Below are 17230 nucleotides of genomic sequence, written 5' to 3' on the forward strand. Positions count from 1 at the left end.
TCTTCATATGTTGGGAAAGCAGAACTAAGGGTTTTTTTCTATTATGTTAAAATATAAAGCTTATCATTCCATTCCTTTAGCTGTTATTTCTGTTTTTATGAAACTTAAAATATTCTAAAATAATCTAATTTGAAACTCAGTCTAGATTGTGAACTGATGAAACCAGGAATCATATTGCCTTTCTTCATTATATCCCCAGTACCTAGCATTGTGCCTGGTACATGGTAAATAAATGAGCTGTGTCCTCTGTCCTCTGAATAATTTCTGTAGGAGAGTATATCAGCAAGCTAGTCATTATATTTATTATTAATCTTGTCATGTTCAGATAAAAATACAAGCAAAATTTTCTAAAACTCCCATTTAAAGACTCAGTAATATTTGGATGCAATTATTAAATCCTTAAGATTGGAAATTATTAAAGTGAATGGTGAGGGGAATGGCCTTGGACAGAAGTGAGCCATCCTCCCAGAATGTTGGCATTTTGAATAAACCTGCTTTTCCTTCCACCATAAAAAAAAAAAAGAGAGAGAAGAATGGAGAAATAGATATGCTTTATTCTTTGAATTAGATTCTGACAGACAATTTACTAGTAAAATTGCATTTTGCCTGAATTGTCTGCCTTCCTGCATGGGTAGAATTTAGTTATGCTGTTTATAGATCAATAACTAAAATTTAAGTTTAACTTCAGTGGGTGGCCGGTTAGCTCAGTTAGTTAGAGTGTAGTGCTAATAACACCCAGGATGCCAGTTTGATCCCCGCATGGGCCACTGTGAGCTGCGCCCTCCTTTAAAAAAAAAAAAAAAATTTAACTTCACAATTATAATACAGTATTTACTTTCTTTTTTGAAAGCAGACTTTCAGCATATTGTAATGATCTCACTAAATCTCATTCTCTGAAAAGTGACTCTTTATAATGTTACTTTTTAATGTATCCCTTACAGTTTATTCCTTATATATTTTATATGATAACAGTAATCTATAACATTTTTATCTTTATAGTCTTGAATTTGTGGTCTACTTATATACATACTTGAAAGTAAACCTCAGAATTTTTGTCATAGCCGCTATTGGACCAAAGTGTATTTGATGTTTTAAGGGAGTGCCAGGGTTTATTCACTTAAAATAGAATGAATAAGTTAATATTCCAACAACTGATAAGAAAAAGTTCCTAGCTTGCAGTCATATTTTTCTATGTGCTTCTCGTTATGGATGATGACATTTTAATGTTTATTTCTCAGACACATTCACAGTTGTTGTTTATATTAGTTTCCATTTATTCTCAATATAATTTTTTTCTTTTATAAAATATATAACACAAGAGTTAAAATTCATGGCAAAAAATGCAATAGTTCCATATATGTGAATTTAAACACCTGAATTCCAGAAATAGGTGTAAGAAAATAAAGACGTTCTGTCATAGTTTGTGCGACCTTGGCAATTAGCCTTTTTTTAAAGTAAGTTATTTAAGATCATATGTAAATAGACTGTAAAAAAATCATACATAAACTAAAAGATTATTGAGAATCAGGCTTTCATGTACTACTAGATAGTGGGCTGTTTGCCACGTTTTCCATATTAAAGTTAAAAACTATTTGTATTTGGAAAGTTGTCTGTTGTAATTTTACTTTATTCTGCATCGTTGTTGATAATAGAATGCAAGGACTGAATAGCTCTGAGTAATATACAATTCAATACATGTGTAGATGTTGTATAGTGGCTCCAAAACTTCATCTTTTTAATAAAAAAAAAAATTTAAATACTATATACAGAAAAAAATCATAAGGAGTGCAAAAAGAAGCAATTTTTCAGTCATTTAATAATATCACCCATGAACAAAGTTATTAGTTTACCAAAATTGAATCAAGTACTGTTGGACATGCAGTTCTCATGGCTTTTAAACACGATATATATATCACTGTAACAAAAGGATAAAACCAGTTCCTTTAGGGCCTCTGCTACTTTTGGCCTTTTAACTTTAGGGGCAGTTTATCCTATTCAAAGTGTGGTAAATGATGTTCAGTCAAATTGTCAAATTTTATTCAGTACCTCCAGAATTTGACTAAAACATATATTTAATGATCCAGCATAATTGATACACTTTTGAGATCTGAGGTTATATGGAAGAACATTATTTGCTTTCACTGGCTATTTATTTAAGGGTATTAGCACCACTATGAGAGGCGATTTTCTTATTTTTTTACACTATTATTTCCTTTTCTACTATCTACAAGGGGTACTAGAAAATAATTTTAAGAAAATTCTCATTTTCTCTTCTGCTTGTTAACTTTTTTCCTATTTTTGCTTTCCCAGTCCCGAAATTTCCATCTGTCTCTCTTTTTCCCCCCTACATCTTTTGTGTTAGGGTTTTTCTGGGTTTTTTTAGCTTTTAAATACTGGGTTTTCATTACATGTTTGGATGCGTTCCATTTACCTCATTAATTGACTCCATACAAAATAGGCAAACAAGTGCAAGGTTTAAAAGCAATGGTTTTGAGAACTCACTTTTGAAGCCTTTTTGGTTTTTTTGGCCAGATTTAGACTTAAATTGCTTCTTCTGTGTCCGTTATTTCCTGATCCATAATAGAGTGTGACTCGCAGTTGTCTTTTTCATTATATTTTGGTTGGAAAACTGAAACAAATAGTATTTTGTTGCTTGAAGGCTTTCCTAGGGAACTCAAAGATTAGTAACGGAAAATATGTAGGAAAATTGTTTAGTTTGCAGTTCCGTTAAAAAGAAAATCATGTTTTTTTTTTTGAGTTTGTAAAAGATTTATTTGTTTATTTGAGGTATAGAAAACAACATAGTGATTAGACATTTATATAACTCACAAAGTGATAACCCCAATAAGTCTATTACCCATCTGACCCCATACATAGTTATTACAATATTATTGACTATTCCCTATGCTGTACTTTTTATCCCCATGACTGTTTTTTAAAATCATTGTTGACGTTCAGTATTATTTTATATTAATTTCAAGTGTACAGCGTAGTAGTTTTACAGTTATGTAATTAATGAAATTATCCCCCCAATAAGTCTAGTACTCATTTGACACTACACATATCATGTTATCTTTTATAAAATTCTTTAGTGTCTTAAAATGTCTGTGGTATCTTAAAATCTCAGGGTCTTAAAATAAAACAACTTTTTCATAGCACGATGTTTACTAATCTATATAAAAGATGAGTTGACAATTTTAATTGTGAACTTTGATAGTTTTGAACCTTTGACTATTCCAACATCAGGTATATTTTAAAACTTGACAGATGTTCAACAATTATAATCAATTTTTTCTAAGAGATGAATTGAAATTTTAAGAATACTAAATTTATAATTGTTTGCTTTCAGTCAGAAATTGGGTTTGGGAAAATGGAAACCTACATTAAATTGGAAAAGCTTGGAGAAGTAAGTAAATATGTATTTCATAAATGTAAGACTTCTTTCTTGTTCATCATCTAAACTTCTCTATTAGTCTACAGTTTTTGCCAACCTGGGGGTGGAAATGTAATCACTGTTGTCTGAAAGTTTATATCTTGTTCTGCAAAGGCAACAGAATGTTAGAAAGAAATAAACCCTTAAGTTCTTGAAATGATCCCATTATTTTGAGAAGAAATGAGTATTTTTTATAGCCTTGTAATCTTTATTGGAGCATAAAATATTTTTTCTTAGTAACAAAAATGGGTATCTATTTGTTAGTTAGCCTCCTGGCAATCTGCTGTGTGTACTATCATGTGGGGAATTATGAGTTCAAACCTGTGAAAAATCAAAATACTATCTTGAAGATAAAGACACATGTCGCAAAAGGAAATTCTTGGCTAATAAGACCCTGGTTTTTTTGAATTTGCTACTACTACTGACTAATTTTGAAATGATCTCCTTCCCAGGGTAAGAGAGGCTAAAGAAAATAATAGAACTAGTTAATAGGGAATCCTTTTGAGAATTTGAGGGCTATCCTGGCAATGATAGAAGAAATCTCCTGAGTATGTTTTTTTTTTTTTAAAGGAAAGTTAATGTTTAAAATTCTGAAAAGTCTGCAAACCAGTATACTTTTTATAATTGAACAATATGTTAGTTACAATTTCAGTTTTCAGTTAATATATTCAGTTTCCTCAATTCCTGCATACCATTGCAGGTAAAAATACCTTTGATTCTAAAGTTATTGATCCATAGGTTAATCTGATACACAAGTATGAAAAGTAAATTAAATATTCTCGTATTTTGCTATGAGAGGCACTCTAGGGTTATAAGTATGGAAGCAGTGCATGTGGAACTGAAAGTCCTTTTAGGTATAGGAAAACCAAGACTAATCATTGTGACGTTTTCCTTGCAAGATGAATTTAACATGATGCTTAGAAATTAGAAATTTAATTAGGGCTCTTTATTGTATAGGTGGTATAACTAGACCCTCATGATACTTTTGATGTGTCTTTCAAAAATATATTTTATAGGGTACATATGCAACAGTGTATAAAGGAAGAAGTAAATTGACAGAGAATTTGGTGGCATTAAAAGAGATCCGGTTGGAACACGAAGAAGGTGCACCCTGCACAGCTATAAGAGAAGGTATAATTTGATCTTTTGTGAGTAAAATGTATTATGAAATTATTGTAGAACATTTTAAATCCAAAGCTGTATAATAAGAGTTCATTTTGTGTAATTAAGAAGAGCTCAGATACAGAGATAATAGATGACTGGAAGATATATTTAGGCCTTAAAAAAGCTAATATCTAAAGCCAAAATATTCAACAGAAAGGGATTCATTCATTATCTTGTGTAGCGTGAGTTATTAAAAATCATTGTCATGGACAAATATTTGACATTGATGTTATATAGTGGCACATGGGAAAAAGCTAACTATAAATTAGTATATACAGAATTTAAATAATTCCTATAATGGTATTTTTTTTAAAAAGATAGAGTTTCCAGAAAATGGTTTGAAGCAACTGGTTAACAGTTTGGAGGGAAGAGATATCTAGTACTTCATATCTAAACTAATTCTAGAACTCTCAGCACACGAATATTTGAGAGAAAAAAAACAACAAGATATTATCGAGGGTATTATTATAATATTGGGGTCAATTAAAAATATCAAACCCAGAATTGTAGAAGGAAAAAAATTGATTTTATTGAAATTACTATTACAAATCCCCTTCGTCAATTATTGTTGTAAACTTAAGAGAATCTGAAACTCAATCATTTGTTTGCTAAACTTACTTCAGGTTTTTATAAAGACTGGCTACCACAGACCAAATAATTGACTTTCTTTTCTGTTTTGCAGTTTCACTATTAAAGGATCTAAAACACGCAAATATAGTTACCTTACATGACATTGTTCACACAGATAAATCTTTGACCCTGGTCTTTGAATATCTGGTAAGCATATAAAAGCATATCTGGTAAGCATAATAAAAAGTCAATATTTGCTTTTGCTTTAATAAAACATCAATTGGATTTTTTAACAGCATCAGGGACATTATTGCTTAATTATTGGTATTAAATTTAACTATGTGTGGTGCATTCAATATCTTCCCTCAAAAAACAACTTATTTTTAAAAATTAATAGTATTTATTAATAGTATTTAAGTAAATGAGCTATGCCTTCTGAAAACTGTGTACCACATAGTAAGGTGCTGTATTTTTTTCAGGATAAAGACCTAAAACAGTACATGGATGATTGTGGAAACATCATGAGTATGCACAATGTAAAGGTACGTTTTAATGTGTCATTTTAAATTTTGTTTAAAGCAGAGACAAACACTAAGCATAGACAGAGTACATTACTTGATGAAATATACCTTCCTCATAACTGTTCTGCTTCAGAATTTTCTGTTTGGCATTTTAAATAGGTTATTGTCCTCTGAACAAATTTACTCAGAACTTCTCTTTACTATAATATCTCTTAGGCTCAGACCGTTTTATAGAACCTGCTTTGTTTTAAAAATGTTAAACACTTTTGACATTTCCTTTTATGCCAATTGTCTTAGATATAGAATACATTTACTGATATAGTCTGGTTTAAAAAATCCAACAAGCCTCTTATGAGGTTGGTGCAAAAGTAATTATGGTTTAAAAGGTTAAAAATGCAAAAACAGCAATTACCTTTGCACCAACCTAATACATCAAAATCTAAATGTTTAAAATAAATACGAATGATTAGTGCATTCTGCAAAAGGCCGTCTTTAAATGGCAAACTCCCCTAACATATTTTAAATGCTATTTAAGTATAAAACACCAACTGATTTTCAAGTTACTAATCTAATGAATAACGCCAGGAACATGCACAAGTAAAGTATTATGAATACTAGGCTGGAAATACCAATCTATATTGTCAAGAGGAAAAGGAAGATAATTGTTATGGTTTCTTACCTGTATATCTAAAGATGTGATGTAATGCGAGAAAAGTTTGGCATAATAATCAGTGTCAGATGAAATGCAAAAATAAAAGTAAAATCAAGTAAAAACATTTGATACACTTGTGTTCTTACAGTAGGTTTCTTTGACCCAAGTGGTATACTCCAAATTTAGCAGAGATTTATTTATCTAAACTTTGTCCAGAAAGTGTTCTGGAAATAGGCTGTCCCAGCTGTGTGTTTGAGACACTTCCAATTCTGTAGACAGTAACTTTAAACTTACATTTAAAAAAAAAAAAATAGTAATTTTGGTGGCTAGAAAGGAGAAGTAGTTTCTTTTACTAAAAGACAACTCAGAAGATACGGATAACACATTGCTAAGAATTTTAGAATAGGGCTTTAAGTGTATTTCCTTATACATTCCATGAGAATTCACAATATTTTACATTTTGTTTTACAAGTTGTGGATTCATTTGCATATGTTTCTGTTTGTTGTTTTCATTTTGTTTTTCCTGCTTTCATATTGGCAATAACTTGGAAAGAAAATAAGTCCTTATCATAATTTGACAAACATTTGAGAAGTTTGTCTTTTAAGCCAGGTGTACATGGCTGGCTTAAGGTGTAAAATATTTATTTGTTTAAGTGGCAAATTTAACTCTGTAGTTGTATTTTCCAAACCTAAGAATTAACAGGAATACATGGAAATAGTAATTTTAGAGTTTTCAAAGCTCGTAAATATGTAGTGTAGAAAAACTGCTGATTAGAATTTCTTTAGGCCTATTGTTCACCTGCTGCTTTGGCTTATTCTCAATGTTCTAATGTTCTGTTTTTCACCTACAAGTAAATCAAGGAGACACTCTTCAATCCTCTGTATTGAAGCTCTTTTTGTTACCCCAAAGAATCAAAAAACCTACCATGTTCCACATCCCTTTTCCACCAAAATCAACAACAAAAAGTCTACCATTAGCCTTGTAGGGATTGCTTCTTTCAAGGAGTCATTCAGAGCTCTACAGTGCTAATTCCCTTTTCTGAACCATAGCAGATTTTGAAGGCCGAGTAGGAGGTGCTGAAAGTAAAGTACCCAGGAGGTGGGTGATAGAAGCTGGTTTAGGTTATTTTTATATCAGGTAATTTGCCAGAGCTGTGCAGCACCATCCTGTTTGACATCTCAGAATTTTCATAAAACCACCCATTCCAATGCCTTATTTTAAAGACACTGTTCCAGATCAGGGTTTTCTTTTTTTTTGGTGGGGGGGGGGGGCGGGGATTGAAGGGTAGAGTTTGGGTGGTTGTTTTGCCAGAATTTAATAATCAAACTGTAAGTCTTGTTGGTAGGCCTGCAAGTTTATCAGGATATGTTTATTTTAAATCACTTTTCAATAATAACTGAACTGTTATTATTGAAAACTGAAGTGAAGTTTCATTTCACTTTATTTTCGATATTTATTTTCATAGATACTGTCAGACTAAAAAACATAGGTAGATCCTTCAAATAGAAAACAACAATATAAGGAAAAGGTTTTGTACTTAAGGATATGGTTCCTTTTTTTAAAAAAAAAAATGCTGTTCTAGGCCAGTTGCTTTTCTGTCTGCCATAACTTATGCTTATACCAGAGTATATCTGTAAGACTGATTTCTATTTATTTGTTTCTATAGCTGTTTTTATACCAAATTCTACGTGGTTTGGCATATTGCCACAGAAGAAAAGTGTTGCACCGAGACTTGAAACCACAGAACCTCCTCATTAATGAAAAAGGAGAATTAAAGCTAGCAGATTTTGGTATGGAATGTATGAAAGATATTTATAAATAGTTCTGGGTGATTAAGTTTCAAAGAACTACAGTTGACACTGTGTAATTGCTTTTATGTGGGTGTGGAAATTTCCTCTGTAGACCATAGAATAAGGTATTTGACAAAACTTTGGTGGGTGAGTTATGTTGGTATTGCTAAAAGGCACCATTCTCAGGTATGATGCATAGACCCATAAGGCCCTTTCAGGGGGTCTCCAAAGGTATAATATGTTATCAAAATTATACTAAATGTTATTTTCCTTTTTCACTGTGTTATTGTTTGCATTGATGATCCAAAAGCATTAAGGGGTAAAATTACTGGTGCCTTAGTATAAATCAAGGCAGTGACACCAAACTGTGCTTAGTAGTCATTTATTCTTTTAGTAACAGATTAAAAATTCATTGTTAGTAAGTGGTAAATTTGTTCTGGAAATTCCTATACTTTTACTTATTTAACACTTTACTATTTTTTTTGAAAGGTAGGTTGCTATTTGTATTTCCTTTCTTAAAAAGGAAATGGGTGGGTCATATGTGTTTAAATAAGAAATTACAAGTTATTTGCATATGCTCACATAGATAGTACAATTTCTTGGGTATAGTTTGTATATTTATTTATTTACTTACTTTTTTATGCCAAGCTGCATTCATTACTCCTTATTCCTTAACCACAAAATGAATGGCGATGATAGAGAAACCTTGCTTGGCTATTAGAAATTCAAAAAAAGAATGGCAAGGGCCATCAAAAATTTACTTTTGCAAAGGAATACTATGAATGCTTTAAATTTTGCTTCTAACCTCTACAAAGCAAGCCAAGCAAATCTTATCTTCCCACAGGACAACAAGAAATTCTGATTGTTCCATGAGATAGTGTAATCAACTTTGTCTCTATTGCTTTTTGTGATTTTTTTTTTATTGGTTGCATAGTAGTAAATATACTTAGGACTCTACATAAAGGAGGGGCAGGCAACTTGGAGTATTTTACTGTAAATTGTTCTTGATTTCTATGAAATTTCTACCCTTTCTCCTGTGATTGATGAAATTTAGGTTTAGGAAATACTAAGATAGACATTTTCATTAATAATAGAAAATGACTTATATAACAATACCATATCACATTTAATTAATATGGTTTGGAGGAGATTATTATTTCGTTTCATGCCAGTACTGAAATTCTAATTGTAAACGAGGAACCTGTTTGAACAAATACCCTACTTCAGAATTCTCTCAGGAGTAGGAGAGGAAGGAAACTATAACTGGCAATTGCTTTGGTGCCATACATATCGGTTATAAGATAAGTAAACTTGTGGCCCTGTCCTTTGCCCCCCTTATAACCCACTATTAATATCAGGAAGAGAGATCAGAAAGCTGCCTTTATGTTGCTAATTACCAGAATTGGTAGGAGAATAATTTGTTGAACTTATTTTACCAAGTTGAGATGGTAGAGTAAAACTTGTAATTAAATAAAATAGTGTCAACATTGTTCTATTACACCTTTTAGCCATTGTACTAAACAAAAATAGTATGAGTGATACTATTTTATTTTAATTTCTGGTTTTATTTGAGTGACTTTATCCAGTTTAATAAAGTATTTAATTACCCTTTTATGACACTTTTTAAATTTTAATTTTTTAAATCAGATATATATAGTTATACATAAGAAATCACAGACAAAACATGAATTATTCCTTGTTTGAAATAAACTATATGTTACATTTATATTTCTTCAGATAGCTTTTATTTAAAGTGGCTTCTTCAGAATTTTGAGGCTTAGAGGTAGTAAAACAAACTCTCTCATGCCAATGGCTCAAGAGATAAAGTTGTGAACTCTCACTTTTATTTCTGGATAATCAGTGAATTCCATATTAAATTGGCAAAGGAATGGCATGTGTTTTACATCATTTGCAGCAATTAATATCCAAAGGCAGGTCTGTCTCATTTTAAAATTATCCATATAACTTAAAATTTAAAAAGAAAGTTCAGAACAGGAATTTATTCTAATGTAACGTTCTCTAAGTAGGCTTCTGCAAGGAAATTGTCAATAAAATTCAGCAGGATCTAATAACTATGTATGGTGTCAGATAGGTACTAGACTTTATCAGGTGATCACTTCGTAAGTTATATAAATGTCTAATCATTACATTGTATATCTGAAATGAATATAATATTGTATGTCAACTGTATTTGAAAAAAACTATTTAAAAAAAAGAAATAGATTTTAGAGACAGAAAATGAAAACAGGATCTTGGACCAATAATAGCTTCAAATACTTTGATAAAAATTGGTATAGCAAATTAAAATTGGAATCAGGTTAAAAAGGTGACAGAAGCCTATAGCTGTAAGAAGTAAGATTGTTCATCTCAGTGTCATTGGCCTATTTTGCATCGACTTAAATTAGCTGGGAAATTTTGGCATCATGATCCATGGACAACAGGAAAATATCTAAAGTTTAGATGAACCCAGACACTGTACCAGGTATATTCACATAGCAAAAGTAAGCAATAATCCCTGATTGTGGAATTACTATTATTTAGTTTAATTATATAAGGATTTGCTGACCAAAGACCATGAATACTTTCAAAAAATTCGTAAGTCTAATTTTAAGCTACGGGAAGCTACAGAGTAGCCATCTCGGGCATCCTTGTGACTGGAGGGAGTCATGATGAGGATATTTCTTGTTTTGTTTTCCCTATGAAGGACTAGCCAGAGCCAAGTCAGTTCCCACAAAGACCTACTCAAATGAAGTTGTCACACTGTGGTACCGGCCACCTGATGTGCTTCTCGGTTCTTCAGAGTACTCAACACAGATTGACATGTGGTAAATATCTGCGGATGTTATTGCCATTTATAATTTTGAAAGAATGTAGCTGTTAACACAGGGCATACTGATAGATACTTGACTTTTAAGGAGATACTATTTTAAAGAGCTGCAATATAAGCAATGAAAAAGTTCTATTACCTAGGTTTAAATGCCAATTCTGCCACTTAAAACTATATAATAACTTTATTTAAATTACGGGCCTGTGCCTTAGTTTCCTAATTTAAGGAAATGGGAGTAGTAACAGTAATTATTTTAAATGGCTGTTCTGTGGATATTGTTAAGACCAAATAAGCTAATATATACAAAGCACTTAGAAGAGCATCTGGTACATAGTAATTTAAAACAAAATTACTGTTTTTGTTATCATTTAATATTCACCAAAATCTACTTGCTTTAAGTTGATCTAAAAAATAGTAAACTGTCGTAGCCATTTTCCTAACACACCATTTTGATCATGACACTCCTTCACTCAAACAGTTTTGCTCCTTCCCCATTCATTACCTGTAGAATAAGGTACAATTCTTTAGTCTGATACTTAGTGATCTGCATAAAAATGTCTCTAAACTACCTTTTTCAATTTACTTCAGACCATTCCTCTACACTAATGTTCCCTTTTAGTCAAATGGACTACTCACTGTATCTCAAAAAGAACCTGGGCTTTTCCACCTTTGCTGCTGTGTTCATATCAGTCGACCCCTCTGGAATACTTGCCTGTTTCTCTAACTGGGGCCTCTACCTAGGAACTTTGAAAACACATTTTTCATAAATTCTTCCTGAACGCAACCTAGTCTCCAGCGGCAATTCTTTCCTCTGAACTGCGGTTGCATTTAGTTGCCTACACCTTTCATGTAGTGATAAGCCATATACTTCCTTCTGTTGTCTTGGGTTGAACAATTATAGACCATTTTTTTTAAAACTTATAAATTGTGGTAAAATACACATAACATAGAATTTACCATTTTAACCAATTTTAAGCGCACAGTTCTCTGGGATTAAGTACATTCACATTGTTATACAACCATCACCACCATTCATCTACAGAACTTTTTCATCTTGCAAAACTGAAACAAATTCCGTACCCATTAAATAGCAACCCATATTCTCCTCCCTCCAGCTTCTGGCAACCACCATTCTGCATTCTGTCTCAATGAATTTGACTTTTCTAAGTACCTCATACAGTGTAATCATACAATATTTGTCCTTCTGTGACTGGCATATTTCACTTAGCATAAATGTCTTCCGAGCTCCATCCACGTTGTAGCTATTTGACTTTTATGTGTCAGAATTTCCTTCACTTTCAAGGCTGAATAATCATTGTATATGTATGCTACATTTTGTTTATATCCATTCATCAGTTGAGGGACACTTTTGTTTTCCACCTTTTGGCTATTGTGAATAATGCTGCTGTGGACACGGGTGTACAAATATCTCTTTTGAAGCCTCCTTTAAATTCTTTTGGGTATATACTTAGGAGTGGAATTGCTGGGTTATATGGTAACTCTATTCTAAATTTTTTTTTTGAGGAACTACCATACTGTTTTCCATCATGGCTGCATTTTCTTTGTAACATTTTAATACATAAAGTTAAATTTTATATACAGTTGCTAGATTATGAGTCCGTTAATGGAAGAACTATGTCTTAAACTTAACATGTATTCACACAGATACTAGAAGACAGTCTTCATTCACTGAACCTCCATCCATTTCTCTTCCTTCTCTTACACATACACTCTCACACACTCTAGACCCTGTCTCTGCCTTCTGCATAAAAACATTTTGAATCATGTGCTTCTCCCCATCCCTGCTACCCACTAGCAAACACATAGTAAGCATTAAATCACTGTTAGCTGTTATTAATGTTATTCTTCAACGATCATGCTGAGGAGAGCCGGACGTTTTAAGTGAGAAAATGGATATAGTAATATAGAAACTGAGACAAATAGGATAAATGCTAATAACTCTGGTGGAAGTTTTCTACCAGGCTAGTACAAAATTCTCCAGAGAGACGATCTTAAGGAAAAGATTCTTGTGTGTCATAATATGTAAATGGATTACTCATCATTTTTTTTATGATATATTTTAAAGGGGTGTTGGTTGCATTTTCTTTGAAATGGCTTCTGGAAGACCTCTATTTCCAGGATCAACTGTGGAAGATGAACTGCACTTAATTTTCCGACTGCTAGGTAACAGAAGAAATCTTTCCCCTTTGATTTGTTACCTACAATTGACTGGCTAGATAAGACTATCTTTAAAAAATATATTTAAAAATTTGATATTGAGACTAACATAAATAGTTGTTATATACATTATAATTAATGTAATTATGGTAAAGATAGATCCTTCTAGGCAACTTTTAATTTACTGAGGCCCACCTTTGCAATAAAGATTTTATGGAAGAACAGAGAAATATTATTGAAAATTGACCTTTAGCATATTATTAGGAAATATTTCTAGCTTAGGCGTCAATTAGGCATCATCATTTTTATGGCATCATTGCCGAGTCCCCCAAAAAAGTCCACATACGTTTACTTAATATTTCTATCATTTTGGTTTCAGTTCAAAGTCAAGTCATCTACAAATGTAAATTGTTCTTTAAAACACTTTCTTAGTCCTGCCTACTTATATGTATTTGCATGTATATAAATTTTTACATATTTATATATATAATTGTTTTTAATTCAGGAACTCCATCTCAGGAAACTTGGCCAGGTGTTTCTTCAAATGATGAGTTCAAGAACTACAACTTCCCGAAATATAAACCTCAGCCTCTAATTAACCATGCCCCCAGGTATTTTTTTTTCTTTCTTTAAGTGAAAGGGGGAAAACCCACATGATTCTTTTAAAGTATTAGCCACAGTGAGGACTCAGGACAAAATATATAATTCACATACACAATTCTTAAATATTTTAGTAGCTAAGTTAATTGAATTCCTTCTTTCCTGAATCAGATTAATTTTATAATTCAGTAACCAAGGAGCACCAATGTATGTAAGTCATAGAATTGAGCTGTATATGAAATGAACATAGGTATTATTCTAGAGTTTATGTCAATTGTTCCCTTTTCCAGAAAGACGTTAATTAATGCCTTAATAACATGAAGACCTTGGTGAAATTTCTGTTTTGCTTTCTACAGAAGTATTCTATATTTACTTTAAAAAATCTAAGTAAAATCTTGACTCTGATAAAAGGTGATGTGGCAGTATTTTGGTCCAAGTTAATGACATAATTTGTATTTGAAGAATATAATTAATCTCTGGCCCTTCGTATCTTAAATACTGGCCATTCAATTAAAGTTTCTGCTCAGACCTACTCCCAGATCTGTCCAAAATGCCCATTAAAATTTGACTGACAGAATGTATTACATTTTAGTAAGTAACATAGAGTAACCTCTTTGACTGTATTTTTCCATCTTTCCTTAAAAAAAAAATAAAAAGGACATCAAGGTACCAAATAAGGCTCATGTCTCTCTTACTCAAAAGCCATTCACATTTCTCAGAACATAACACATTTGCTGTAGTTTCTGCAGAATAGCAGTCCAGTTGACACCAAAAATATTTTTAAAATATTTATGTGAATTGATGTCCTTATTGTTACCATAGTAGCTAATAATATTCTAAGTTGACTTGTTTAGGAAGAATAAAATTATGTGCTGTACTTTTTGTGTGTATTTTTCCCAAATCCTATTTTTGTCATTTATGTGTTGTTTGCTGTTGTAATGTCCAGTGCAAAAGGTTGAAGCTCTTCTTTAAGCAGATTTTCCATTACTTTAGCACCCAGCTTGTCGATGGCCAAGGATCTCTGGATATTTGTCAGATTGGTAAACTACAAAGGATTAAAAGAGTCTGGAGAATATCTAGGCCACAGCATCCACAGTACCCACTAAGAACATTTGGATGGGAAAACATTCTTTATCCATAATCGTGCTATTGCCAATGAAAGGCAGCAAAATAGAACTTGTGATTTCTGGTCAGATTATCCCATTAAGATAATCTCTAAATCCTCTACTACCTGTTATATTAAATTCATCACTATAATTATCTATATTGGCTGTATCATTGGTTTTATAGCCCTTCTTAATTGTTTTATGAAGTTATTAAGGCATATTTAAAGTGAACTTTATAGCTATGTTCAGCTGACTACCCTGTAAAAATTTGTTGAATGACTCATCTGTGTTTATCTTGACCACAGTGATACATTTTGTGGTCACTTGTCTCCTTGTTTTCACCTGTATAATAGGAAAATGATGCTTTTGTACTCTTGCCTTCAGTGGAACTCTATGAAAAGTGATGTAATTTACTTAAACTTTCCCAATAAATAGAGATTACTTTGAGACAGAATGGTGATTTTTAAAAATTCCATAGTTTTTGATCATCTAATTTTTTTTTTAATATTGAAAATTTGAATTGAAGCCCAATTATTTATGGTTTCTTCTTAAACAAGGGTCAAGATAAGTCTTTTAATGATAAAACAGATTTGAGTTTATTTAAAAGCAACAGGAGTGGCTGTTTTAGGGCACTTGAATTTCACACATTGAAACACTTGGAAAATAGTTTTATTTGAAAAGTTGCTATTAGCTAAGATAAAATTAGAGAATAAATTGCCACTTGTTTTTTGTTGTTTCTAGGTTAGACTCTGAAGGAATAGAGTTGATAACAAAATTTCTTCAGGTAAGTTACATCTTATTTGTAATTGTTAAATGGGTTAACTTCTCTAAACTTCAGTTTCTTCATCTGTAGAATGGGATCAGTAATAATGTCCTTTAAAAATTTGCCACAGCAATAAATAAGGTTATTTATTATAGTGTCTAGCATGCTTAAGGCATATGCTTAAGTAAAAAAAAAAAAAAAAATAGTTTCAATGTGTCTGGTGGGTCTCATTGTGACCTAGAACAGTCAGAGGTAGTCAGCTTCTGACATTGATCACTATGTCAAGGCCTTGTTCTCTGCAATTCGTATTCTCTTATGTTCTCTTCTATACACTTAAATTCCATACAGGCTGCTGCACCTCCAAATATCATTCATATCTTCATTCAAAGCAGGAAGAGGAGAGAGGATAGGGTTGTGTCAGCCACATTAGTCCTCTTGTATCTGGAAAGCAAAGGCTCTTCTAGAAACCCCTGCAAGCCTTTTTCCTAAATCTTGTTGGCCAGAATATTAATTGTAAGAGAGGCTGGGAATTGGGGAGCAGGATTATCATAATTGGCTCAGATTTAGAACAGTCATGATTCATGATCCATCTGTGAGATGCATGGATCTCTTAAATAAATCTAGGTTATATCATCAAGGAAACAAAGGGAGATGGGTATAGAATAGGTAACTTAATAATGTCTGTCATAAAGGTATTGGGTATATTTTCCAATGATCCATCGGTGTTCATGAAGAAAAGTAACAGTAAAGGTCAGAAATTTTAATTTTTCATCACTTTAGAAAAATATAGGGAATCTAAATTTTTAGTTAAGATCCACTTTATCTTGGGGATTTGGAACCGAGATAAAAAATCATTACTGCATAATCTCAGTACCAACTCAGTTAGAACATGTCTGGAGTACCTCCCAATTGGTTCGTAAAAAAATAGTGTAATTAAATAATCAGATAAAAGTAGTGCTAACTTCCCGAACCCTTTTACAGTATTTAAAGAAAAAGTTCATGATGCAGTTCTTTGCTTTTTCACAGTATGAATCTAAGAAAAGGGTTTCAGCAGAAGAGGCCATGAAACATGTGTACTTTCGAAGTCTGGGACCAAGAATACATGCTTTACCTGAAAGTAAGAGAAATTCTGAGTGTCACCCCCACCCCCTATTTTCATTTGTCCAGGGCTGGAAACGAGTGAATTCGGGGTTTAGGAAGAGATTGCTGTTGGTTTTTAAGCCTAAAATGCTAGTCGTCTTATAATTAGATCAGAATTCCTTGAAGGAAGGTATATATCTTATTTGCCTATGTTTTAATTTATTTCTTTTAACTCTTGAGCACATGTCCACTATGTAAGAAATCAATAGTACTTAGGCGTGGGCCATTAATCTTATTGGACTTGAGTTGGAAAATGCTATACGATGATAGTCATTGTCATTAGTCCCGGTCTGGATTGCTTTGATTTGGAGTTGTTAAAAATGGATTTCAGGAAAAGGAGTGAAACACAACCAAAACATAAGATTGTTTTCTTGTGAAAGTAGATTTCCTTTTCAAGATATAAAAGATGATTTTCCTTTCCTGTGGCCACTCTGACTTTACTGTCGCCACGACAGTAGTGAGCATATTGTTCGTCACTAAAATAG

General features: G+C 32.2%; 1 protein-coding gene across 3 annotated transcripts in view; it reads left to right on the plus strand.

Moving 5' to 3' along the window:
- The window catches only part of CDK17 (cyclin dependent kinase 17), a 90646-nt gene that overhangs the window by 70257 nt on the left and 3159 nt on the right, over positions 1 to 17230 (plus strand). For all 3 annotated transcript variants that reach the window (XM_033116325.1, XM_033116323.1, XM_033116324.1), the window contains 10 exons: positions 3350 to 3406; positions 4450 to 4564; positions 5280 to 5374; positions 5647 to 5709; positions 8008 to 8131; positions 10836 to 10956; positions 13045 to 13142; positions 13642 to 13747; positions 15584 to 15626; positions 16632 to 16722. In XM_033116325.1, the coding sequence (XP_032972216.1) occupies positions 3350 to 3406; positions 4450 to 4564; positions 5280 to 5374; positions 5647 to 5709; positions 8008 to 8131; positions 10836 to 10956; positions 13045 to 13142; positions 13642 to 13747; positions 15584 to 15626; positions 16632 to 16722 (913 nt within the window). The remainder of the gene's footprint in view (positions 1 to 3349; positions 3407 to 4449; positions 4565 to 5279; positions 5375 to 5646; positions 5710 to 8007; positions 8132 to 10835; positions 10957 to 13044; positions 13143 to 13641; positions 13748 to 15583; positions 15627 to 16631; positions 16723 to 17230) is intronic.

The sequence above is a fragment of the Rhinolophus ferrumequinum genome, chromosome 10 (genome assembly GCF_004115265.2).
Source record: "Rhinolophus ferrumequinum isolate MPI-CBG mRhiFer1 chromosome 10, mRhiFer1_v1.p, whole genome shotgun sequence".
Lineage (NCBI taxonomy): Eukaryota > Metazoa > Chordata > Mammalia > Chiroptera > Rhinolophidae > Rhinolophus > Rhinolophus ferrumequinum.